The sequence below is a fragment of the Aythya fuligula genome, chromosome 16 (assembly GCF_009819795.1).
Source record: "Aythya fuligula isolate bAytFul2 chromosome 16, bAytFul2.pri, whole genome shotgun sequence".
Lineage (NCBI taxonomy): Eukaryota > Metazoa > Chordata > Aves > Anseriformes > Anatidae > Aythya > Aythya fuligula.
This window is the reverse complement of record NC_045574.1, coordinates 8,962,134-8,988,146: the sequence shown is the minus strand read 5'-3', so window position 1 is coordinate 8,988,146 and position 26,013 is coordinate 8,962,134. Positions and strand designations below refer to the sequence as shown.

The 26,013-nt window shown below is 39.9% G+C and overlaps 1 protein-coding gene across 2 annotated transcripts in view; it reads right to left on the bottom strand.

Moving 5' to 3' along the window:
• TSHZ2 (teashirt zinc finger homeobox 2) overlaps window positions 1-26,013 on the bottom strand; it is a 222,942-nt gene that overhangs the window by 63,333 nt on the left and 133,596 nt on the right. Inside the window, exon 2 of one of the 2 annotated variants that reach the window (XM_032198296.1) lies at window positions 18,849-21,927. In XM_032198296.1, coding sequence (XP_032054187.1) covers window positions 18,857-21,927 — 3,071 coding nt within the window. In that variant the 3' untranslated portion in view covers window positions 18,849-18,856. The remainder of the gene's footprint in view (window positions 1-18,848; window positions 21,928-26,013) is intronic. The other variant, XM_032198297.1, reaches the window with a different exon arrangement.

Here is a 26,013-nt window from a genome sequence, read left to right as displayed (position 1 = left end):
ATATAAGCATCATACTTTTTTTTTTTTTTTTTTTTTTTTCTGACTATTTTTTCCCCAGAATTCTTTTGACAACAGATCCCGAAGAAGGAAGCTTGGCTTTGGATTCAGTCTAAGGGTGAAAATTCTCTTCTCCTCTAACAGCTCTGTGAGGTTACACAGGATGAGTTTGTCTCAGAAGGGAACCTATGATATTCAGCAAGCTCTGGGGGAATTTGCTTAGAGGCAGACCAGGAGAATAGAAAGATGTTGAGAGCAGGTTGGGGCCTTGTCATACGCTATTTCTCTCTGGGGCTTTGGGGATCCATCAGTTACAGCTGAAATATAGGTACTCAGTTATCTCTACTGAGTTAAAACAGTCTAGGGGACTTCTAAGAAAACAAAGCTCTAGACTTACTTTCAAAATCTTACTGGAGTTTGCTGTTCTAAAACTATCATTTGGGTAGTGGATTTCTTGTGGCTTAGAGCACCCAACTTTGGTTCAGGGGACTCAGACCTACATTTTCCACCTGCTATTTGATTTTTTGAAGCTTTGCAAAAGTGAATCTCCAATTGAGAGAGAAGAAACCGGCAGGAGCATGATTCTGCTGCCTCCCGGGGGTTGCTTACCTGGGACAGGCAGACCCCAAGGCTTTGCACCCAAGGACTATGCATGCATTTTGCCTTGTGAATTGAGTCCAAACAAAATAGTCCTTGGAGCATGGACTGGCGTTTACCCTTTCCAGCCAAGTGTTGTCACCACTAGACTAAAAAGTTATGCTTATATTTCTGTTCCCTCTCTCCAGCCCTATATATCTCAAATTTCTGTTTTTGAAAAACTTCAGAAAGAGCAACGTGTGAAGTGCTCCCTCTTTGCCTTTAAAGCATACATCTCCTTCAAGAGGCAGAAAGCAATATTTAGATGTTGGAGGATCATGTAAAATCCCTATTGACGTTTCATGTTCAGATATGCTGTATAAACTAGACTCCCATTCTGCAACCCTCATTCCTTTATACAACAGCTACAACCAAGACCCTGAACCTGAAAGCATGGAGTTCTTTGAAAATATGGAGCTGGATTCAGATCCAAATTTGAATTTCCTCACAGTTGCATGTCTTCCATCTGTTTGCTTTTGGATGTCTCATAGGATATAAGCAGCAGTTCTGTAGTGTCACACATGAATAAAGTGGATAATTATAAAATTAAAAGATATAACATGCTTCTAGGGGAGATAAGACTACAATTAAAGAGTATAAACAAAACTGAGTTTGATGTACAGACTGATATATTTATTCATCAAATATAATAACATAAACAAGACTATTAACTGTCATATTTTAATGATACCATACCCTGCAAAACATACTCAGGAAAAAGTCCTGTTGACTTCAATAGCAATGCCACATAAATTTAAATCATGACTGCTGTAAAACAAAATGCCATCTCTCTTATTCATGGCTATTTATTGTATGTACCCTAAAATGTTAAACAAAATACCTGTAACTCACTGAACTGAATTTGAACTCGAATGTTCTATCTACAAATCTAAAGAAACCCAGCCTAGAATGCAGAAGCCCGTTCCGCAAATAACTGAAATACAGTATTCCCAACAGCGGAAAAGGGCCCAGGCAAGGCCACTGCCCGTCCTATCACTTTCCAGAAAACACTGTACATATTTTTGCTCAGAAGAAGGCAAAATTTGGGAAAATGCCACTTTGTATCAGCACTTTTAAGATCAGATTCTGATTTTTATTTAGAAGGTTGACAGTCAGCAACAGTGGAAGCCTTAAAGCAAAAAGTTCCATCTAGAAAAAGTGCGTTAACTGGCTTGGGGTAAGTACAAAGATAGTCTGCAAGGTAAAAAGGGTTTCAAGAATTCTTCCCTGTTGTACACAGAATCTGTTCCAAGAAGATGTAAAATGACCATGTTGAATCACTAACAATTTATCCACCCTTTTCTCATCCTCCTTGCTCACACAGGGTATGAGATGGGAGAAACAGCTCATGCAAGATCTCTAGTGTGAACAGTACAAACTGAGGAAATCTTAAAAGGGGGTTCATCTCAAATTTGTGAACTGTGCTGAACAGTGAATCATTATGTCAAATGTTTCATTGTAAAATTCCTCATTAAATTCTTTGGCGTTCACCACACGCTCAGCGTAACTTGAAGTGCTGAGAAAACGAATGCTTACTGTGCCATGACAAAGGCCAATGGTTGCCTCTTTACTGAGCTTGATACATATGGTGAAAACATATTGACTAATTACTTGCCATTTTCAAAAACTGACAAACACTCCAAAGTTAGGCCTAAAATAATAGAAGACTCAGTATGAAGAATAAAGACTGGGAGGATCAAGAGGAATAGTGTAGCTCTGTTATTGCTAATCCCTCATTCAATGTTTCCTTTGACAAATGAATACTGAGGAATATCCCAGCATCTCAGTGTTTCAAACTGTTTAATGAAAATTAGTAAATTAATGCAGCTGATTAATACATCTGTTCAAAGTAGAGAGTGAAAATAAAGCCCAGATCCAGATTTCTCCCAGATATCAGCATGATACAGCTGGTATTTAGGATCTGGGTTCAGTTTTGAGATGCTCATTTCCCACTTTGTTCTGGTGTTTACCAAGTGCCAAAATCAAGAAAGGAATGGGTCTTGGTAACAAACTACTTCCAGGGAGATCTATTAAAGGGGTAAAAGTCAATGTGAAAAGTGAGACAGCAAGACACACTTCTCACTCCAGTTTTCAAATGTTGTTTTTGATGTAAATAGTCATCTACAGGAGTCTAGTCTGAGCTGCCTTACAGGAGTCCCTTGTACACAGCCTTCACTATGAGCCTTTCTAAAGCCATCTGATTTCCAGCACCTCTCCTCCGAGTCATGACAGATTGGTCCTCTCATCTAATAAGGAATTTTCCCTAAGCAGTGGGACAAATGTTTGACAAGTTAATTTCAAGGTAGCTTGTGGTGTAGAAGCAACAAAAAGCTACACAACTGTAAAAAAGATGTTGCTGGATAAATTCGGCCAGTAGTGGATGTGTAACAGAAAATACACTTAAAATTCAAGCTCTTTGTATTGCAATACAAGATCTTTGCCTTAGAAGTAGAAAACATGAGGACTCACTGAAGCTAAGGTTAATGGGAATGCAATTACTGCTAATAGAGTTTTCTGAATATGAAACTTGTGCTGATGCATCCACTATTTAGAAATAATAGGAAAGGCAATGGATGACTTTTCAAAAATTAAAACAAGTTTAAGAAGAATCAATAATTATTCCCTATTATTTTTCCTTTAAACAATCCAGATAATAGAAATCACAGACTTGAATAGGATGCCTAAAGTTAATGGCATTATTGGATTGAGAAAAAAGGAAGAGTGATCAAGAGTTTGACCCATTTACTAAAAAGTTCAAATGTAGAAACTCATTGTTCTACTAGCTCTAATTTTGTAAGTTCAAGACAAATCTCAAGCCATGTTTGGATGTTAAATGTAGTCATAAACAGAGAGTAAGAGTAATTTATAAACATTTTTATTATATGAGAAATAGTTGCTATTTTAGAGACATGTAAATAATATGATGTCTTTCATAAAAGTTTTAGAAGGAGTTTTATTTTCCAGCTCATAAACCAAAAATAAAACACTTTAAGTGATTGACTTTCCTTTAAGTCCTTGAGCCTGATTTGATAACACTACTGGTAAAGTCTAGTAAACTCCTGGAATAATTCCCGGTGTTTTGAACAGGACCAGACATTATCTGTACTGTTTTTCATTATTATTGCTGTTTTACTGTAAAAACCTGGGTAGATCATCACAACTTTGCCCCCAGTTGCATAAATATGAAAAGATTTAAAAGAGCAGCTGTTCTCCAAGGGGTGGGAAGAACCTTGCTTCATTTGCTTTCTAAAAAGTTTGAAAACCTTGAAGTCCCATAAGAACAAAAGATCAGCAGATGCTTTTCCTGCTCCGGTAGAGTTCCACCTCAAGTTTTCCAAAAGCATTGAATTGTGTCTGGGTAAAGAAAAAAAATAAATTCTGAATAGAAGTAATGAAAAAAACACTCTTGTTTCTATTTGTTTAAATGGTTCCCAGGGTGATGGAGCCTTTCCCAGGTGGCCGATGAGCTGAGCCCTCACCCTGGGGGTGCTGCAGGGCAGAGGCTGTGAGACGGGCAGGCACTGGGTATGTGGTGCGTTGGTAACGAGACACTTTTTATGGTTTTATCACTTCCATCACTTTTTGTTCTTTCCGCTGAGGTTTCTTTTTTTTTTTTCTTCTTTATTTCCCAGGAAGCTTACTGGCAGCGTGTGCTGTAAGTGGTGCCCTGACTATGCAGCATCACGCAAAAAGGGTGGAAGAGCTGGGCAATCATGTGGGAAGTTCCTTCGGAAACTCAACTACCTCCTAGAGCAGCTGCGTTTTTCTTCAGTTTTTTGTTTAATCTCTAGGTACAGCCGTTGCCGACTCATATGCAAAACTGCTAAAGGACTGCTTGCCATGTCTGAGTACGGCACCACACAATGGGCTGGGAATGCCTGAGATCATTTCCTTCCCTGCCTTTCATATCGCTGAACTGAAACCATCACTCGTGTCAAAAGCAAGGACTGCAGATGAAAGGCCAGTGCATTAAGACAGAATATAATTGTCAGTCTCTGAGTTTCTGACATTAATCGTTTTACTTAAAGAAGGCAGGGGAATGTTCTTCTGTCCCCCCCACCTCAGTTGACAACACAGAGGAGAAAGTATGGATAAAAATTAAAAAAATAAATAATGACTCAAAATTTTTGCTAATTAAAAGTAATGTGTTTTCCCATTTTTTGGCAATTTGATAACACAAAACACTTACTTGGGGGCCACAGGGGGAAACAAACTGAGACGGATAAAAAATGTTTTGTGTTCATCCAAGCAAGACTATGTTAATGCACATTATCCCATTAATGCACATCAACATCGGGAATAAGCGCGCCAATGCAAGCAAGAAGCATACACTTATCATCATTTGATAACATGTTTAATGACAGATTGACGGTTGATTTGCAAATGTGAACTGGCATCAATGTTGCTAACTTCAGCTTCTGCCGCCTCCTCTGCTATGCCAGCATATTTATGTGCATAATTTGATTTCGCAGCCACACTGTTAGTACATTTTTAATATTAACTATGCAAGAACAGACAGCCGAACTTAAGTTGCACTGATGGTTTGAGTTCATTAGATTGAAAAAGATGGGCAATGATGACAAAGATGGAGATGGCAGTGCAACATCAAAGAGGCAACACTTAACAAACACACTCCATTTTGAACAAACCGAACTAACACATTTCATGTTGTCGGCTGCAGCAGAGCCCTTATGTACAACAGTAAGAAAAAAAATATGCTTCTGCCCTGGGCATACTGACAGCAACTCTACAAGAAGCTTAGCAGGCTCCTGGACACACAGTTGTAAGATATTTCACTCCTCTATTGTAGGTAAAGGGGTTGATTCTGGGCTGATGTCAGAGCGACAACAGTGTAATTCAGTGGACCTGCAGCAGAATTGCTCCTGATTTACATCAGTCCAGGGGAGAGTGCCTGCCTCTTCCCACTCTCCTTCCCTAGTTTGTTCTTCACAGCTGCGATTCTTTATGACAAATAATAAAAAGATTTTGCTGAGAGTTCAGCTCTTGCACGCATGATGCACGGAGCAGAACTGCAAGTTCAGACACCCTGGGGCCTAACGCTGTGAGGTGTGTGATGTCCTTCCTCTGTCCCCAGAGCCCAGCACCAGCAGGACTGGCTCCTGGTGACTTCCCCTTCTTTGGTGATTCTGGGCAATTCAATTTTGCTCTGAAGGGAACATGTTCCAATGAGCTAGGAAGAGAATATTTCATCCTCTGCTCACATTAATGTCTGGGCATATACTGCATCTAGTATTAATTTGCTTGTTGTGCTGCAATATATAATAAATTTGAGGCAGTAGCTTTATGGTGCAAGTTGTAATTTTAAATTTTATGATACAAACTGACCATCTGCAGGAATCTGACCATATAACCTATGCCATTCTGTGTAGACTGTAATGTTAGTACCTCTGAATCACGGTGCAGCTATGATTTAGACACACAATTAGATAGACCAGGTCCTCAACAATTCTCAGCTGTCTGAATTACTGCTGAACAGCCTAATAAATAAATAACACAGAGGCTGTTCAGAAAAGCTTTTAAGAATGTCCTGAAGTTTGCCTCTAATCAGCAAAGCACCTACTGCAATTACTGCTGCTTGGAGCCTGGTCCTGCAGCAGAAGCCCGTTGTGCTTGGCACTGCACAAAGAGAGCAAACACCTGCTGCTTGGGGACCACCACTTGGAAGCTCACTGTGTGGGACAGGCCATCATCGACAAGGGAGCTGTGAAGAACAGGGGAATGGGCAGAGGAATTGGTGTTTTTGCTGAGGAACAATTCAATAGGTTAAACTAGTAACTATCTTAAGAGGAGGACTGCAAAACTCTTTGATACCCACGTAAGACATCAGCTACTGGGTTTAGTCATGGACACACTGCACCAATTTGTCAAGATGGGAAACTGAGTCAGGGAGCTGCAAAGGACCTTGCAGCGTTTGGGTGGCTGCCCTCAGCTGGTAGCAGCAGGGCTGGGGACTCGAGTGCCCTGCTCTTGGTGGCAGCTCCTGAGCGAATCCCTCCTGCCAGGGCACTGACCTGCCCTAGCTGTAAAGGCTGCTTTCCCTATTGTCAGTTATGGAAAAACAAACAAACGAACAAACAACAACAACAACAACAAAAAACACACCCTAAATCTCTAACTTTGCTAAAATCTCTTTGTGGAGGTCTGATCTTTTTTTAAGAAGAGACCTGCATTGCAGGGAGAGCTAATCCTGAGCCCCTGCTGCATTCGGTTCAGGCAGTATATTTAGCAGCTGTGGTGGCTGGCACTGCACAGATGAAGGTTTGTGACCCCCAGAACTGAAAATCTATGAAAAGTAGGCAGCAACAAATGTCCTGGGAGACCTCTGGCATGTTAGGTTGAAACACATAAACCTTTTTTTTTTTTTTTTTAAATCTACTCATGTATTAGGGTCCCAAAACCAGTGGCAAACAGAAGACTGCACTATGCAAGGTGCCACACAGAATTAAAGATGATCTCTCTCTTAAAAAGAAAATGACAATTTTCCAGTGATGCAGGCAGCTTTTGCTTAACAAACTGAAAACACAAGAGACTGTGGAAGCTTTCTTTAAAGTTTGGTAACAACTAACTAACTAACTAACTAACTAAAAGAAATGCCAGCAGAGATAAATGCAAGGAGCAGGCCATGCTCGGTTAGAAGCTTGGGCTCATTTTGTTTTCTTTTAAGATAGCTCTGTACCATCAGTGAGCTGCTCAGCAAGGTAGAGCAGCAGCAGTGTTTCCTGCCAGTGAGCTGAGCAGCAGAGAAGGAGCAGGTCAGCCTGAACCCCGCAGCCTTGATGATTGCTCTGTTAACAGCCTTGTGCTGCCTCCGCCTTACCTGGGCTTTAGTTCCAGTTAGAAATAAAAACATATCCCAGGGAGAGTGAGCTGTGGTCACTGCTCACTCATGTTTCCTGCTGGAGGATGGGAATGCGGAGAGGAAAGGAGGGCTGTTTCCAGGCTCTGAAATAACTCTCCCCTACCTCAGCCCTGCCCTGGGGCAATCAGCAGCATGCTAGGTGCATCGCAGGGGTGTGGGGAGTATCTTCCAGCTCTGTATTTGCCCTTCAAATTGACTGAGCTCGTGCTGTGACCATGCACTTATAACGTTGGTTGTGGAGAGCTCCAGAAAACAGGAGTCCTCAGCACACGGCTGGAAGAACCATTAGTTTTCCCAAGTCACAATTATCTCTGCTACTGCGCTTGTGTCCTCTTTCCTGTCTCAATTTAAGTAAGTTACATTTCTCCCACTCTTATTACTGAGTAGATGCAGATGCCACTTTGTTCTATGTGATTTATAGCCAGTAGCTAATGTTCAGTTATAATTCCCCAGTTTAGACATGAAAAATAGCCTGTAATGCTCAACACAAGGGCCTCTCAACAATGATATATAATTTAAAAATTAACATGAGGACAGAGGAGACACAGGATTTTGAACTAGGGACTCTCTCATTCAAAGGTTAAATCTCTACAAGGTGAGCTAAAGGAATTAGTTGAGTTATTAAGTAGATGCCTCTTATATTTTCCCAGTACATTAGCTGTTGCAGTCTTTTCCAGTTCAGCTGTGCTCAGCCCCAGCGTGTTCAAAGTGCAAATGCTCATGGCACTGCATTCACACATTTGCTTTTTTTCAATGTCAAACAAACTGGAGCTTTTCAGAGCCAAAGGTCAAAGTGGAGGGTCCTTAAGAAAATCTCTTGGGAAATTATGTGATTGTTCTTATGTCTTTATTGTATATAAAATCAGGCTTCGTACATGGCTCGCCCTTCCCAAGCATCTTAAAACTATAAATGAGTCATGACTCATTCCTGCAACACCTAAGTTATATAAGTCGTCTTGTTAATTTACTGGAATATCTTGCATAACTAATCATTTCCAGGATCAAACTCTGAAGCCTCTGAAACCTCTGAACTGGTAAAGAGCTCCTTTAGAAATATAGAGAAGTTAAATCCTAGCCTTGCACAATGAGTCAAAAACAGATCAAGGGACAGAACCTGCATCATCAGACTCACTCTGCCAAATGCATGCCATAAAAGCCCTCTTTTGTCAAAGCCCAGCAACTCAGAAAACATGGAGGGAAGTGAGGGAGAGAGGAGAAGGAGAAGAGCTTGTCTATGAAGAGGTTTTGGAGGTAGCATTCCCTTCTTTATTTTTTGTTCACAGTAATAAGATGTAGCTCATCTCTTAGGTGTCTCCTGCTGCACTCTGTTTAACCCTGTCTCACTCCAGCTCCAATATTACATTTATGGATTACAAATTTATTGACATTTGACATTTGCATCAGCTTTCACTTGATCAACAGGAGCTTCAGCTGCCAAAGGGAATTATTGTGGAAGATTTCAACAGCCATGGGAATGCCAAAAAGGTCATTAAATCATATCGGAAAAACAATGTGTTCATAGCATTCATACATTTAGTCTTGCCAGTAAATCTTCTGGTTGATGCTTGGACCACCTACTGATGATACTCAAAGAGAAGGAGAAACAGGGAGAATCGAAGAGATGAATTAAATTAAAACCAAATGACATGAAGCCTGGCACAGTGGGATCTTTAATTTTCTACTCTATGAATCCAGAATAAGGAAAAACCAAAACAAAGCACAGTGGCTTGACTTTATCTAAGTTAATTCCCTCATATAGGCAGGGCTTAACTAAATAATCCTGAGTAATGTGTGCACCCCACATTATTGCATGCAATATGTGGGAGGTGCAGGATTCAGAAAACATATGGCACATGGAAAACAAATGACAGGGTGTGCTTTTACACTCTTTTTGGCTATACTTATCACTTTTGTTGATATTTTTTTAAAGACATGAAATATGAGTATAGGAACTTTCACACTAATCTCTTTGGAAAAATACTGAGAATTATTATTTTTTATGCGTTTGTGATTTATAGAAGAAGGACACATAATTCCTGGGAGCACAGACAATGTTTTAAAAAAACACTGATCAAATAAACAGAATTACATCCCCCATCCTATTCTCCCTGCATGACAAACCTGGGTCTTGCATCATAAAAAACAAGGCCAACAGATTAGGGCTCCATAGGATTATGAAGGGAAGTGAATTACTGAACTGGAAGCCCACCCACAGCCTATCTGTCTGTGTATGCCTATTCCAGGGGTGAGATTTGCTGAGGACTGAATCCCATGCAGCCATTTGCCACTGAGCTGAGTGAGCATAAAGAAAGTATTAAGCTTTGCCCTTCTCCAATGGAAGAGCAGCATGTCCAGTTTACATGAAAGTGGCAAAAACTGGCCATAGTACTGTTATATCCCAGAGGAACACTTCTTCTGGGATGTCCCTTGGGATGTAGATCAATAGGTGGGTAAAAGGCAACATCAATCTTCTTAATGGCCCTATAAAGTAATTTGGTGGCCATGAGGATTCAGTCCCTATAGGAATCAGTGCCAGTGGCTTGACTTGACCTCAGAAATCCAGTTGGCATTGTGCAGCCACTGTTGTGTTTGGAGCAGTGCTGTGGCATGTGGCTAGGAGGTGACTGCACAGAGATTGCTTGGAGAGGGCAAATACAGGGCACTGGGCAGGCAGCTGTTTCCAAACCTTGGCTTGAAACAAGGGAGAGAAATGGAGAGATGGAGATGTGTGATGGAGGTATCTGCTGGCAGCTGTGCGCTACACCGGGATATTGGTTGTACATATCAAGATACATAATTTCAGGTAATTGGTGTGGTTTTTGGTATAAACTTGGGGGTCTTTAGAAATAGGGAGTGTTTGGGAGTTTTCATTAAATGACCACATGAAAACAATAATTTCACATTTTGGATTTGAACAGTTCTACTACAGGAGAAGGGGAAAACACTTTTGTCTGTGTACTTAGTATTTTGGAGGTTTAGAAAAGCTGAGCACAAACCCAGAAGGGGTCTCAGTAACATTATCCATGAGCAATAGAACAAGCAGTTTTGCCTCCTCTGAATTACTGGTCCATGCTAATATGAAGTCTGCAGTGAGACTGGAAGTCTTCCTCTGTGTACAGCTGAGAGAGAAATCTGATCCCCAGCTTGCTGGTTGATAGTGGTGGTTTTATCCCATCATGGGAAATTCTCATGGAAAGCAAAATGGAGAAAAGAAGGGCCCCGTTAGATCTGGGGGCCTGATGCCACTTCTAAAGTCTAGGTGTGATTTCTTCCTTGCCTGTGCTTAGCTAGGTGCAAAGAACAACCACACAAACTCAGCACCACTCTGTCTGCCAAGGGCTGGTGTCCCCTGCTTCCTGCTTTACAAGGGGGCACCTCTAGAGCTCATCCCAAGAGGCCTCAGAGTTGTGCCCAAGTTTCTGCAGTGATCAAGAAGATCTCATGTGCTCTGCAGCTCTGGAAGCAGGGGAGCAAAATCTCCTCTGGCCAAAGAAGTCCCTGAACTGCAAAACTGGAGGCTGGGAGAGTCCTTTATGGATGGAAAAGGGTGGGCCTTTGACCCAGCCCTGTATGGCTATTCTGATGTTCTTCCTCACTCCTATTCAGCTTTAAGAGAGGAGACAAAATGTCATAAAGAAAGTCTTAGCGGTGTTCGGTTGTCGCACGCTTCCTGATACAAAGGACTGTGCATGCTTAGGGCTAGGGAATAGAACGTGAGCACCAAGCGAAGGCAGTTCTTCACTTATAGCTGGAGGCTATGAGCTCAATGGCACAGAAGCTCAGGCTGCTACTGGTGCGGGGAGAGGCTGTGCCACTGGGGAAGGGGGAGGCTCCCTCCAGCACCTCAGCTTTTGGAGCCTGAGGGACTACATGGCACAAGCAGCAGAACCTGACCTTGGCCTTCACCAGACTGTGCAGATAACTGCTGGGAAAGGCAGGAGAAGTAGGATCACATGGAGGTCATGGCCTTACTGATCTCTTTTTTTCGGGTGAGCTTGAAGGCTTAAGTGTTTTGGTTCTCCAGTGCATCCTGAACCCACCGTTTTCATCCCCTCCTGGAGCTCTTGGGTGGCTGTGTGAATCACAGATGGGCCTGGCAGGAGAAAGGGAAACCAGAGGATGCTGAGAATGCTCTGGCAAACCACATCCTCGCCTTTCTCTTCCTGGCCTGATTTGATGCCTTGCAGCTGCTACTGCATGCACAGGGTTTCAATGCCAGGTCGCTCAATAATAAATCAGAAAGAAACTGCTGGGGTAAGGGGTCATGGGGATTCTGAACATCTCATTCACTCCGAGGCTTGTGATCCTCTGCAGTACAGGCTTCCCAAAGGACAAACTCCTCTGTACCCACTCTGCTGTAGCAAAGCACTGAGCAAATGGTCTTTGCTGGGCTGAGCAGGCGAGGGGAGGCAGCAGCTGCCAGCGCACTCTGTCGCTTGATCTGACGCAGTTGCTCGAGGAGGTGGAGTGGAGGGAGCAACCACATGAAAACCACTCCAGCCACCTCTCCTTTCCCTTCAAAAATGTCATTTTGGCACCCTCCACTCTCTATAACAATGTTTATCATTGTTCTTCGATTGTCTAGGACAATAAATGGTTACAAATGAGCATATATCACCAGGAAATCTCTGCCTGCCCCTTCCCCCAAGCAGTGTCATAAAAACGTACAAATTCACATTAATAATGAAGTGCATTTCCCCGAGAAGCCACTGTGTATCTCAGGGAGAGCAGGCAAGGTGGCAGTTGCTGCAGAGTTTCCTATTAAAGAGCAGAGCAAATACTCATAAATCTGATGAGGGGCCAAAGCACATGTTAGGGCTGTCTCCCTCTTAATGGAACCTTTTCTGAAATGAAAAAAATATATATCTCGATACATTCAGGGTATTCATTAGACATGACAACCTCCTCCACTCCCCCATCCTTCCCTCCCCCACTCCTGCATGTGCTGACCCCTGGCAGAAGAGCTGGCGCTGAGTGCTGCCAGGGAGGGATTTTGGAGGGGAGGAGGAATTGTTTTGTTTTAATAAAGGGAATGTGTAAATTTCCTACAAGGAACAAGTCCCCTCTTTCCCCCATCTCCCTCCTTTCCTCCACCCCAGCAAGCTGCCACCATACCCTCTGTTTCTGCCCCCCTCTTGGTCTCTGCTGTGCCTCTCATCCTTCCCATGTGTCCAGAACCAATAGAGCCAATGCTGTGCCCCAAAGCAGGACCCCTCTTGTAGAACTGAGCATAGGGAACCTTTCCTGCCATCTCCCACCTTCCAGGGATCAGTCAATTCATGCTCTCAGGATGCACAAACCTTCAGACCTGGGAAGGTGGCAGGATGGAGTCTCAGTCCCCTCAGTTCTCCAGGGGCCGTGGTTTTGCTACCTGGTGCAGTGACTTGATGTTAGAGTCCTTATCACAGGCTGGAAACCCAGGATCTGCTGCCCCTTTCCCGAAGACAAGATGAAAAACACCGTCACAATTAAGAAATAAGCTCTGTGCTGTGCGTGGCTTCTTCTACCTCATTTCTCTTCTTGCAGAAAGGGTCCTGAGTGGCATCTGTGCTGGTGTAAATCCTGCATGACTTCATTGCTCTACAAAAACTAGTGCAAAGGCCAGACCCTTCCCCATCAATGGACCCTGCCTAGATGCGCAAACAGACCCAGCTCTGAACCCAGGAGAGAAAGAATAAGGCCTGAAGACTACAGCTTAATAATCATGAATTATCTGCTCATTATCCCAATAAATAGTGAAAAATCTCTTCCTCCTTTCCTCCTCCCATGAAGTCATATCTATAATTTTCCTCATTTTCCATCTGTGCTCCATCATATTTGCACAGGGTGATCATCCTGCTAAATTGCATTATTTTTATTGAAAGGTGCTTTTGAGGGCTGGATGCTGCTCATGTCTTTTCCTTTTGTTATTGATCTTTGCTACTTCGTTGCTGAAGTGTAAAATGTATAAGACTCAAATACTCTCCCTTTGAAATTTCACTGGGTGAAAATGTTCTGCTATAGATTATGAAGGCTGTAGCATTTAATAATATCAGATGCAGTGAGGAGAAGGTATGATTTTGATATCCTTATGAATAGTGAATACTTGAAGAGGTAGGTGCTATTCAAGGTTAGTTAAGGTCTGGTCAAAATGCTTAAAAGTTGCTTTTTCTTTGTGAATTGAAGAATTCCTGCCATTTGGGGGCAGGAACTGTCATTTGCAGTATGCTCATACAGAACCTAGAAACAGTATCGGTTGACCTGATGCAATGTTAAATAATACTGATCTTAATGGTAACCTGTAGTATTCCTAAAAAGCAAGTAAATCTGCACTGATATATCTGTGCTGATGTCCTCTGATCTGGCCTGACCCTGCTCTGAGGGAAGCCAAGAACACACTATTACAGATTTTGCAAGGGCTAGTGCTAGATTGAAGAAACTTTATCCAGGCAAAGTTTGAAGGTTTGAAAATGTTAACTTGAAAACGTTGTGATCTAGTGTTTTGGGGAAACAGTGAGAAATTTCAAAAGACGAGAAATTTCAAAGGATGAGGGGACTGAGGCTTCACTGGAACACAACTATTTTGAGGGAGGAGTGATGACGTGGAGGTAGGGCTCTGAGGACGGGCTCTGCATCTCTCCTCCACCACAGAGGAAAGGCCAACTTGTTCCTTTTCCTAGTGTACTGCCTCATCATTTCCCTTTTCTGGTGCTCAGCAATTTTACCCACTTTATCCCAACAAAAGTTTTAAAATGGGATGTCCATGCAGAATATTTTTTTTTCCATTGTCAAGTAGGGTGTTAGAAAAGTCCCATTCAAACCAGGTAATCAAGGCTTTCTTTGTGGTGAACCCTCTCTTTCTGGCTGATGACAAGGTGAGCAGAACCCTTGAGCAGTTTCGTTGGTAAATTCTGCTTACAATGTCATGGTGGACATAACTGCAGTCCCAGCATGTTTGATTCTTCTAAGAGGGTCTCAGTTTTTAATGTTTGCTACTAAGAAGAAGTGAAACATGAAGAGCAAGCTAAATTCTCTAAAATATAGTTTTGGACAACTAATTCATGCAATTGGCTTTGCCTATGTACCACCAATATTGGCTAATAGCAGAATGTGATGTTCAGAGCAGCTCCTACTGTTTCAGAAGAGATGAGAAAATAAAATCCACAGACAAAAAAAATCTTCTATTTTGGTATACTTAACACATACAGTTATCTACGTGTCCTATATATCATTTAACAAATTGCTTTGCAATTCTTACAGGGCGTGGTATAATGACTGATTTAAAATCACTGCATTGCTTAAACTGCATTGTTCTTCATCAAGTTGAGTCATTTTTATGTGAAGTGTCAAGCTCTCTAACAAATAACTGCTGCCAGACAAATCAAGTTCCTCATCTTAAAGCTACGGCTAAATAGTTTATAGCTTTAATCTGCTCACTGAGGTGTGCAGTCTATGACAGTAATTATAAATGCAAGGAGAAATTATAGCTGAATGCTTTAACTGCATTAGGAGCCATTTGATGAACAATCATGATTGCCTGCTCATTTTCAACAATAGAGGGCAAGTTAGTGTCAGTGCATTAGAGGATTTTCAGTTCTGCTCTGCTCTTTCTTCCATTTACCACAGAATGTCAGTTGTCTCCTATAAAGTAGAAAAAAAAGCACTGTAGAAGCTTTAAACTTGATGGTTAAAAAAAGACAAAGGAGGAAACAGAGAGAAAAACTGTTTATCATTATGACTCATTTTTTTGTTTTGCAGCAGCCTTACTTTCAAATTAGTTCATTTCAGGTAGCTGTTTGTTTACTTATCAGGGTCTTTTAAAAAAGAAATCTCTCCAATCAAGTTGGTAAATTTAACTCTATGGAGACTTATTTCTATAAAAAGTCATAGATAAGACCAGAGAGAGCCTCGGTTACTGAACAGTTTCTAGCCAACCCCATCACCTGAATTTAAAGTGAGAAATAAAATTTTGCATTGTCTTTTCTTCTTGGATCAAGTTAAAAATTCTAGTTCAAATTAAAATAAATAAATAAATAAATAAATAATAATAATAATAATAATAAATGCTCTTCAAAGGTCTTAGTCAATAAACAAATTAAATCTGATTAAAGCCATGCTCCCTAATGTTCATGGGTTGTCTTTGAAGAATAGCAATAAAACAGTTTTGTAGCAGGTTAAATGAATGAGTATAGAGACATCTGATTGTTGCATATTACACATGATTTTACATTATATTACTAAGCCCATATCAGTTAAAGGAATTCAAGAAAACACCAAAGATGAATATAAAACAGACATGTGTGTCTTTACATTTAAGAAGAATTTATAGTGAATTTCTTATAAACAGGCTCACAGAGGTCTTAGAAATAAAACCATATACATAACACATTTTTCTACAGTACTATCACCGATTATTCATTCATATTTTAACGATAGTCAACATTTTAAAATAACTTTTAATAGTATATTTCATTAAAATATATAAAGTAGTTAAAGTATTTCTCTACTGAGTACACTTTCTACTGTTTTATTTCCATTTATTTCCATATATTTTCTCTACTTTTATTTCTATTCAACTACAGTATTGCCTAGAAGTGAATGCAGATGCATGTGTACATTTTAAGAATTTCAGTATGCTTTATATTTCTTGTTTCTAAATACTGTGTTCTTCTCTATGTTTTTATTCAAATGCATACTGAATCCTAAAATACATGGTATGAATAAGTAAACCCTGAAAATCTCTGTTATTTGATTTAGTCTCCTTGTAGATCTCAGGAAGAAACCATATGAATAAACTCTGGCCTCCACACTTTTAACATAGTCAGAACTTAGGTAGGCTTACAGCTCCAAAACTGTAATAAAATCTTTACAATGCTATCCAAAATACCCCATCATTTCATACAATTTGTGCTATCATGCATACCAACTAAAATTATAGTTCCAGATAACAGTGCTATCACTCTGTCATTGCAATTTAAATATATTTTTTCAAAGGTAAGATACAACCTGCATCTTGATATAAATTAGAAATGGATGAGTATTAAAAGGACAGCAATTTCTGGGTACCCAAAGGCAGGAAGGACAGTACCTTATTTATGTAGTCACATATCACCTGAATAATACCCGTGATGTGTCTGTGGAGGTTATTACAATGCAGAAACCATTTTTTTTCCCTCTGAGATTTTTTTTTCTTTGTACTTCTTCCCCAAATCCTGAGGAATAGTAACATGTTTATAAAGGTGGGTGTTTGGTTTGCCTCTTCATAATAACATGGTGCTTTTAAGACCAAATCTGAAACATTTGTCAGGTATTAAGCCATGAATATGCCAAAATAGCTGTTTTATTAATATGTTTGGCAGATAGCTTTTGTTTGATAGTACCCAAATTATTGGTTTGCTCTGATATCTCTTGTGTGAAAACTATGAATGTCAAAGTCTTAATAATCGTTAACTGGTGAGTAAGGAAATGAAATATGGTACATTTTTCCCAACCAATCTCTTGCAATTTTCTGATATTTTGGCAGGTATATTGATTTGGAAGGGTTATAGAATGGTTAGGCAGAAAATCAGTTATTATCAGACAAACAAGGAACATTTATTTTCTGTTTTTGTACTAGATTCTAATGTTGGGTTAAAAATGCCAAAATGGACATTTAAGGATATTAGCATTATTGAGAAAATAAACTCCCTTTGAGTTAAACTGTATTTTGCTGGCTAAAATACGCAGAAGGGATAAATCTAGTCATAGACAGACAGTACATACAAGATGTATGCAAAACTTAAATCTTACTGCACTTGAATACTGACGTTATACTCTATAGTAATAGCTTATATTACCCATCCCAAAGTAACCCTTTGATTAGTGGTTTAAATTATTCAAAAGTAGTCTTTTTATCGAAGCTTAAGTGATGCATAGTCCTTGTGCTGGCTTTGTACACCAAAAGTGTTTTTTAAAGCTTCCTGAATATTTGCAGCAAACAAATGTGAAATCTTCACACAAACGGGTATTCATCCTCAAAGTGCTTGCACCCTCAATTAGCCAGAGAATAGCCACAATAGCAGCTGGCGTAAGTGACAATTCACAACACATCTTTAATTTTGACTGTCTGATGAATTCATTTTCCAAATGTTATCTAAGTAATGAACATGTTGGAGAAAATCTGAATCTGCACATGATTATTCTGCAAACAGAAGCAGTGCCTGAGTTTGCTGGTGAAATTGCTGGGAATGACTAACAGAGCCTTGCTGGAAATAAACGTGTTAGAACAGAAAACTTCTATTTGGACTTTTAGTTGATGTCTGCATATTTATTTAAATCAAGAAGATTCAAGTTTGTGAATCAAGCAAAATTAAAAATGCAAAAATTGTGTGTAATCTGAATATTACATTACATATTATAAACATTGATTGTGGCAGTACTTTGTTTGGTGTATCTTTCAGCAAAAAAAATAAAATAAAAAATACCAACAGTAATGTAAAAGTATCCTATTAACAGGTCTTTGAAATATTAACCTTGTAAAAAAATCTAGCAGTTTCCTCAATTAAGCATCAACCCCCTCCCTCCCAGGTTATACGAAATTTTGCACTGAAGTCAGTGATGTTCCAGGATTGACATGCCCACCAACATGAAACAAAATATAATCACACATCTTCAGGATTAAAAAAGGAATGAGCAGAGACATGATGGAGAGAAAGGTTAAACTGATGCTACAAAAAAGGCCACTCACAATAGTAAATGTTTAAGTAAGTGTAAAATATTAAAATATTTTACAAAACTGAATATCCAAATATTATTGAACGAATAACCAAACTTCTGGACATAAACTTTTCAATTATTAGTAGATTCTTCAGGTTGGGTTTGAGTGTGTGAGGAACTTGGACTATTATTTTGCTAATTTGACATTTGAATTGTCTTCTTTTCCCCCATCAAAATCAGATTTACAGGTGTGTTAGCACTGAAGGTTGTAATCTTTTGGTTTTCAGTGCGCTTTTTTTTTTTTCTTTTTTTTTTTTTTCCATTCTCATTGTAAAAGAGTAGCATTTAGTTGTTGCATTCCACATTGAAGTGCATAGGATGTGAAAACTATTAATTCTTAGAAACAGAAAGAGAGTAAGAACTGGGAAAACAGCTATTTTGAAAATAAGAAGCAACTTTTCTGTATGGGGCAATGTAGTTCTGCATTTATCAAGCTCTCTTCCTGAAAACATTATAAAATGAATGTGTACATGCAATTAGATTAATGAAGCAGCAGTACATTATGCATTTTATAGTGTTTTCCTACATTTCATAAAGTACGAATGTTTTAAGAGGCCTCCTCACAAGGATGAAATCAAAACTCGCTATAGAGCATGCATACCTTAAGAGTTATTCTTCATCCACTTCTGCTACAAATTGTGAATGGTGTTCTGGTGACTTGCTGTGTGTTTTGCTTAGATGAAGTTTTACTGCATGTTTGCTCGCAAATGTCCGACAGCACAACTTACATTTGAACTTAGAGTCTGTGTCCTCTTCTCCAGCTATTGTTTCAGGAGATCTTTGAACTGAAACTCTGGAGATTTCTTGCTCTACCTTGGTTTGCTGCTCCACAGCCAGCCTGTTCATGTCTTTCATTTGGAAACCTAGATGAGATTCTAAGTGGCTAATGTAAGTAGATGGGGTTCGAAATTGAGATGCACAGTCGCTGCAATAAAAGACTGGATGCCCTTTGTCCATGTTTTTCAAAAACTTTGTTCCTCCGGTTTTCCTAAGTTGGTACTTGACGTTTGCCAACCAATGGCTGATGGTGGTCATTGACAGTCCGGTAAATTTTGAAATCTGCATACGCTCCTGTGGGCCTAGATCTGATAATAAATATTTACCTTCGGATGTCTGGAAGAGGCTGGAAGCAAATTGAGCCTGCAAAATGAGGAGATGCTGAGGGTTCCAGTTTGACTGTCTGCCCTTCCTTTTATGCAGAGTGGAGACTTCTGTTGAGACATCCTCAAAGCGTCGGACATCTATTTCCAATTTCATAGATGGGATCCTCGAAGATGCAGCAGGTTTTGGTGTAGTAGCTTTGGGAAGAACTTTGACCATGTCAGCAATGTCAGACAGAGCATGTTTTTGAGGTGGAGAAGTACAGGATTGTGCTTGAGCTGACTCAGCTTTCTTGCCTTTAGATTTGGTCAGGTCAATAGGCTGATCATTGTTTTCAAACAAATAGTGCCTGGACACACTTGCAGGCTTTGGTGGGGTTGGAGTAGGAGATAACACTGGCTTCTCCATCATATTTAGATTAGATTTGTGGAACATAGAAATTGTGCTAGAGCTGGGGCTGGAGTTGGATTGGGGCCGTAAAGGCTCTGTGGCTTTGCCCAAGTGATTATTCAGTACTGACTGCAGGGCACTGAGAGGGTTGACACAAGGCAGCTCAGATGAATGGTTGGCAGCAGCACAACCATTGCTAAGAGAAGCTGCTGTTGGTTCCTTGAGGACTGGTTTTTCTTTTCCACTATCTTCTTTAATTTTGTCTTCTTCTTTCAAGGGGCATGGTTCCGTCTTTTTTGGCTCCACAGAGACTTCAGATTTGAGGGGAGGTTCTCTTTCACTCTGACTGAGTGAGGCAGGCTCCGCTTGGATGCCATCTTTAGCATAGTCCTTTTGTACTTCCTCCTTGTCATCAGTTTCTTTCTTCACTTGAGTGCACTGGGCCACATTTGCTGAGATAGGGACCAGAGGCATGACCTTCCACTTTGGAGCTATGGGCCTCAACTTATTGGTGATGGTTGGCCTGATTTGCAGTACTTGGGAACCCACAGGCAAAGATGGCTTAGCTCCCTCTGAGAGCTGATAAGCTGCGTGGATGCTGGGGTATGCACTCCAGCTGGGTGCTCCATTCTGAGCTTTATTGATGGCTGTTGTGACAGTGTTCTCCAAAGACTTTAAAATGTCCCCACCACCCTTTGAACCATCTTCTAAATCTTCTTCTCTGAGGTACTGGTATTTCATTGTGGGATCCAGTGGTTTCTGAAGGGTGTCTTCATACTCTTCAGTTTTTACTGCTTTCTCATCTTTGTTTGCATCATCAGTTTTATCTTTTTTACTTTCTTTTTTTATTTCAGAAGTGGGAGCTATGCATTCTGCAGATGATTTACTGTTTGATTTTGAAACCGGGCTGTCATTGGCTGGTGCTTCAGACAGTGATTGCATTTTTTCCACAGCTAGAGGATCCAGAACAAGTTGCTTTCCTTTCTTTGAAGCTGAACTTGTGACTTTCAAGAAATGGCCAGTAACCATCATGTGGGTCGTGAGCTGCTGCAAGGTGTCATGGGAGCTTCCACACTCCATACACTTCAAAATCTGGGATTTACAGGCCTCAAACTGCCAAGTATAGCTGGCGCCATTCTGGTAGCCATAGCGGTTGTTAGATGACAACTGCAGGTTTGCGTTCTTCTGCGGAGAAAAAGAATCTGAGAAAGACCCCGTTGTGGAATCGGGGGAACAAGGCCTGTTAACATCAAACACACGTTTCTTTGCTGGAGTGACCATTTTTGAAGAAATGGTTGGTACCGGCTCCTTCAAAGGCACTTTTTGGTAATGTTTTGTTTTTATCATATGAACGCTCAGATCTTGAAGGGAATCGAAGGAGTCACCACAGAACATACACTTCAGAACTTTTTGTGCATCTTCCTTGTCCATGTCCTGGAAAGCCCTTTTTCGAGGCTTTGAGTAGCTGGTAGGTCTGTGCTTGTCCTTTTTGTGGTTGTCATCTTGGTAGTGACCTGTTTCATTCATATGAACTGTTAGTTCGACCAGCGTGTCATAGGCAGCACTGCACTGCCGGCACCGAAACCTGCTGGCGCCTGTGAAAACAGTTCCACACATTTTGCTGCTCTGCCTGTAGAGCTGGACGGAGCTGAACAGGTTGGGTTTCGAGACAGGTCTGGAAGGTAAATTCTGTTGTAAGCTTTTTGACAGTGCGTCTTGGTGCCAATCAAAATCAGCTTTGTTCCCTCCATTTCTGTTGTCACAACTCCTCTTTTCAGAGTTAGACAACTTGAAACCCAGCCCTAAGCCTGTCCAATAAGAGTCTGACAGTATGTTGGCATAGACCGCTGTCATTTTATCCATGCAGTTGTGTGCTTCATTCTGGGCTTTGGGATGGGTGCTGGTTTTTGGATCCTGTGGCTCTCTAGAGCAAATGCTTTTAATATCTGTCACGTGGTCACTACCATCACTTAATAGTGATTCATTTTCTGCATCCTGGTTAGATATATGACTGACAGGGGAATTCTGGTAACTAAAGTTCCCTTTCTGCTCAGGACCCACATCGTGTTCCTCATCCGTGCCAGTGTCATTGCTGCCCTGGAGGTGAGCAGTTGAATTGTTGTCATCATCATCTTCTTCCTCCTCCTTTATATCTTCTTCTTCCTTTAAATCTTCCTCTTGGACATAACCTGAAATGTAATGTCAATATATGAAATAACTTGCTAAAGGAGAATGCTACAGTTCAAGATTTCTAGTTTCACTGTGTTTTCTTTACTGGACTTCATTTTAATCTACAACTTTATTGCTTGTTACTTCTGGAAGTGAAAAAAAGCCAAATGATGTCTCTTTTTGTGAAGGTTGCTGCATTCTATTGGCAGATGATCATAATTCTTTATAACTGCCAGAGATTCTGAGTTAATAATTTTCCTGTCATGGGACTATAATTCTAACTGTCCTGTAATGGGACAGTTGGAAAATTCATATGTAAGAATTTAAAGTTTATTCTAAAAGCTTCAATTCTATCAAATTGTTTTTAGCCTCAGTGAAAGGAAGGGTAGAATTGGCAAGAAATAGAAGAAAAATAACTGCCATAATCTTCCTGGTTCATAGAATCATCTAGGTACAGTAATCTTTTGCCATTTGATCACCTAAAAAAAGCACTTTAGAACGTACACAAATAATTTAAATGTCAAAATACAACATTTGAAAGCACTAATAGGCTTAAGTGGAACTCTTTTGTTTGTAAAAATAATGTACTGTGTGCCATAAAAGCAAATTGTGCTTTGATAAAAACACGTACATATGTTTCAGGGCAAGAACCCTTGGAAGTTACAGAAGAGTATTTAGATGTGACAGAGGTAGACCAAAGTTAACTGTAAAACTGGAAAAGTAGAATAAATCCAGAATGATTTTCTTTGACAAATGAACTATGTAATTAACTAAAATGAACTTGATAATATAAGAGTTGTAAATTTTTAAATTAATTAAGGATTTTTTTTTCCCCCTGGCCCTACATCAGTAGTACTTCTATTGAAATTATGGGAGATAACCTAGGTAGAAATAGACTGAAGAATCAGAAAAGGGGATCCTTAAGGGTGAACCATCTCCATTGCAGTCACTGTATAAATTCCCATCAATCCATCACAACCAACAATTCACTCCCAGAAGAGATGGAGCAGTAGAACTGGTTCAGACATTTTTTTTTCACAAGATTCTTGAGTAATTTTTTTAACAGCCATTGCAAAGCTGCTACACGCAATGTAAGCAGCTGTTGAAACAATTCACTGTTACAGACAGCTACTCATCAAAACCAAGCACTGATTTCAGAAGCACAGGTCTTTGCAGGAGATACTTCGATGTGCTCTTTCAGGTAGGAGCCAACACTGTGGTGCTAACCCTTGGGATTGCACGGCAGGGGTACTTTGCATGCTGAAGACCTAGCTTTTTGTGTCAGGTAATTTTGTAAAACCACAACTCCAAAACTCCCCAGTTAAAGCTGTCCTTAAAAGTAACAAGGCAAAAATAAAATAAAACTCTACTAGCTGTAATTGTGAGGTAAGACTAAATCATAACGTTAAAAGCTCAGAAAGAACAAGGCAAATGAACCTAAAAGTGTTACTTGTTTAAAATCCAATTCCTTCCCAACTTCTAAGAAAAGCTAATGAATGGCTTTTTGAAACCTGGCTTATTTTGACATGCTGAATTTGATAATCTTGTGCAAATTATATTCTTACAGCAAATCCAAATGGAGGGGCAGAAAAACTAGAAACATTTTTGTTAACATACAGAAGAGGCCTTTCACATTTTTTTTCATCTTTCAATTTTCCAACCTACTTGCATTTAAGAAGAACTGGGAATGCATCAGACCCCTTTTAACAAGAGTTTATGGTCAAGCCAAAGAAATGAACCACAATAGTTTCCTGGATTAACCTGCAGCATACAAAGAGGGAAACAATGGCTCTCTCTGTGCTGTACTAAGAGACCCACACAAACCATCTTTCCTACACCATTCCCATAGTTTTAGGACCTGTGCAGATCCCAACAGCTTAGAGCTGGGCTTGACTTACTCCAGGCAGCTTCATGACCAGAGGTATAGGTAGCAGTAGTGGCTAAGAGCAAAGGACCTGGACACCATCTTAACAGGAGGAAATAATGATCATATTTGGGAGGAATGCTATGCACTTCAGGAGATGCTTTCAGCAAAGTAGGTAACATTAAATGTTGTGTTAAATATTAAACCAGTATGTCTTTTAGCAGTATGTTGGGGTACAGCAAATATTAGTAGCCCCATTTACAGATGATCAGACAGTAAAGACAATACTAAGAGTAAAATATTTATCTCACCACCCTGAATGTCTTCCCTGATAACAAGATAACACTTTCCATGTATCCCTTTCTAAGCTCAAATGTTTTTCAGGGGGACATGGAGAACGGAGGGACATGGAGGCGGCAAAACTCCTGCACGTCACGAGCAGTAACCTTGTTAAACAAGCAGCATGAACTGATGAGCAGGACTGACATGGTTCTCGCGGTGTTAGAGATACTGCACAGCGTAGGTAGCAGCACTGGCCCCTTGCCAGGATGTATCACAGTGCCAAGCATATTACACCCAGCAAAACAAAAATAAGGAGGGAATTCAATGAAGGAATCAGACAAAACAGACAACAAATAGCATTCACACAGTTTTGGGTCAGTGCAAATTTGATTCTCCATTTCAGCACCAACTCTTTGAATATTATTAACCCATTTTTCACCAGAAGGTTTTTTTTTTTTTTTTTTTTGGATGATACATAGAGCAGTTCCTTCTCCACCATATCCTTTGTCCTTCTAAATGGATTTAGTAGAAAAAACAGAAGTACCAGACAGCTGCACATCCCCCACAATACAGATAAAATTTTCTGCTTAATTAGGCATTGACATGTTTACTATAACCTTTACAGAAGAGTAACTCGTGCTGAGAAATCCTCTTTTTTTGTCTGCATAACATTCAGACATAATCTTATGATAGCAGTAAAATAACTTTTTAGAAAGCATTGTCAAAATTTCACAAAATCATCAGTCAGGTCCACTTTAATAACATCTAAGGGTTCTGGGCAGCTTTGAAAGCACATTTCAGTATCCTACTTCTAAGATCATTCCTGTTTATCTAAATGATTTAAGTTGCTGTGGGCATTTTAAGGACAGTGGAGACCTCTTCTGTGCAGAGAACCTAGGGTACAAGAAATGCCTGTCACCTTCCAACAGTGTTTTTTTAGTAAGATTTCATTGCATGTAAAGCTTGATATGAATTAATGTAGCTATTTAACAGAGATAATATTAGTGTAAGTCAACTTTGCATTATTTATTTTATAAGCCTTATATAAAGGGTGTCTTAAGTCTTTACACCCACTTGCTTTAAATGCAGTGTCTGTAATAAGTAGCATAAATTTTGCATGTCATACTGATGTCCATATAATAAATTGTTGAGTGACCTGTTCTCTTCCCACCAGTTCTCCCCCAGGCTTATTCTGACATTCCAAACCTCTGAGTTGATCATATATAGCTGTCTTATGGAAAAAATAAAATAATATATATATATATATATGTAAAAGAAATCCAAACTCCGTAACCAGATGAATGCTTCCTCTTTTTCCCATCTGAGAATTTTTCCCACCAATATTAAACAGGCCCAGTCAGAGATGGGAGATGTGCAATGTGCAGTCCCAAAGAAGCAAGGGACTGAAATTTCACCATCTTGAAGCCTGGACAAAGCCCAGGAGCTTCAGAACATAGAATGGAAGCAATTTCTGGCTTCCTAAATGGAAATACAGTATTTGGTTTTAGTGCTGATTGATCCCAAGACAGTGTATGTCAAGATCATGACATAAGTAAGGATAATATTATCGTATGGATAATAACCATAAATGCAATTCTCAAATATTTTAACTTTTTTTTTTTTTTTTTTTTTTTACTTCCCATCATGCCTTTGTGACTGGATTCATTGTAACTGAAGCAATCTACTTCTCTAGGACAAGGGGTGCAGTAAACAGCTGATTCTTTATTCTTCAAAAGAGTACATTTTCCTAGATATTTCTGGAATATTTCTACAAAGTATCTAGAAGAAAACAGGTCTAGTCAATACACCTGCATTTTTTTTTTTTTAAATTAAGTGTCTAAAAGTCCATCATGTTTACCTTGAAATCTTGACCATACTACATAGGCAGCCCTGAGCCAAGCTCCCAGTGATGTTGAACCCAAAACTGACTTTCAGGCCCTTGTACCCCAGAGTTGCCATA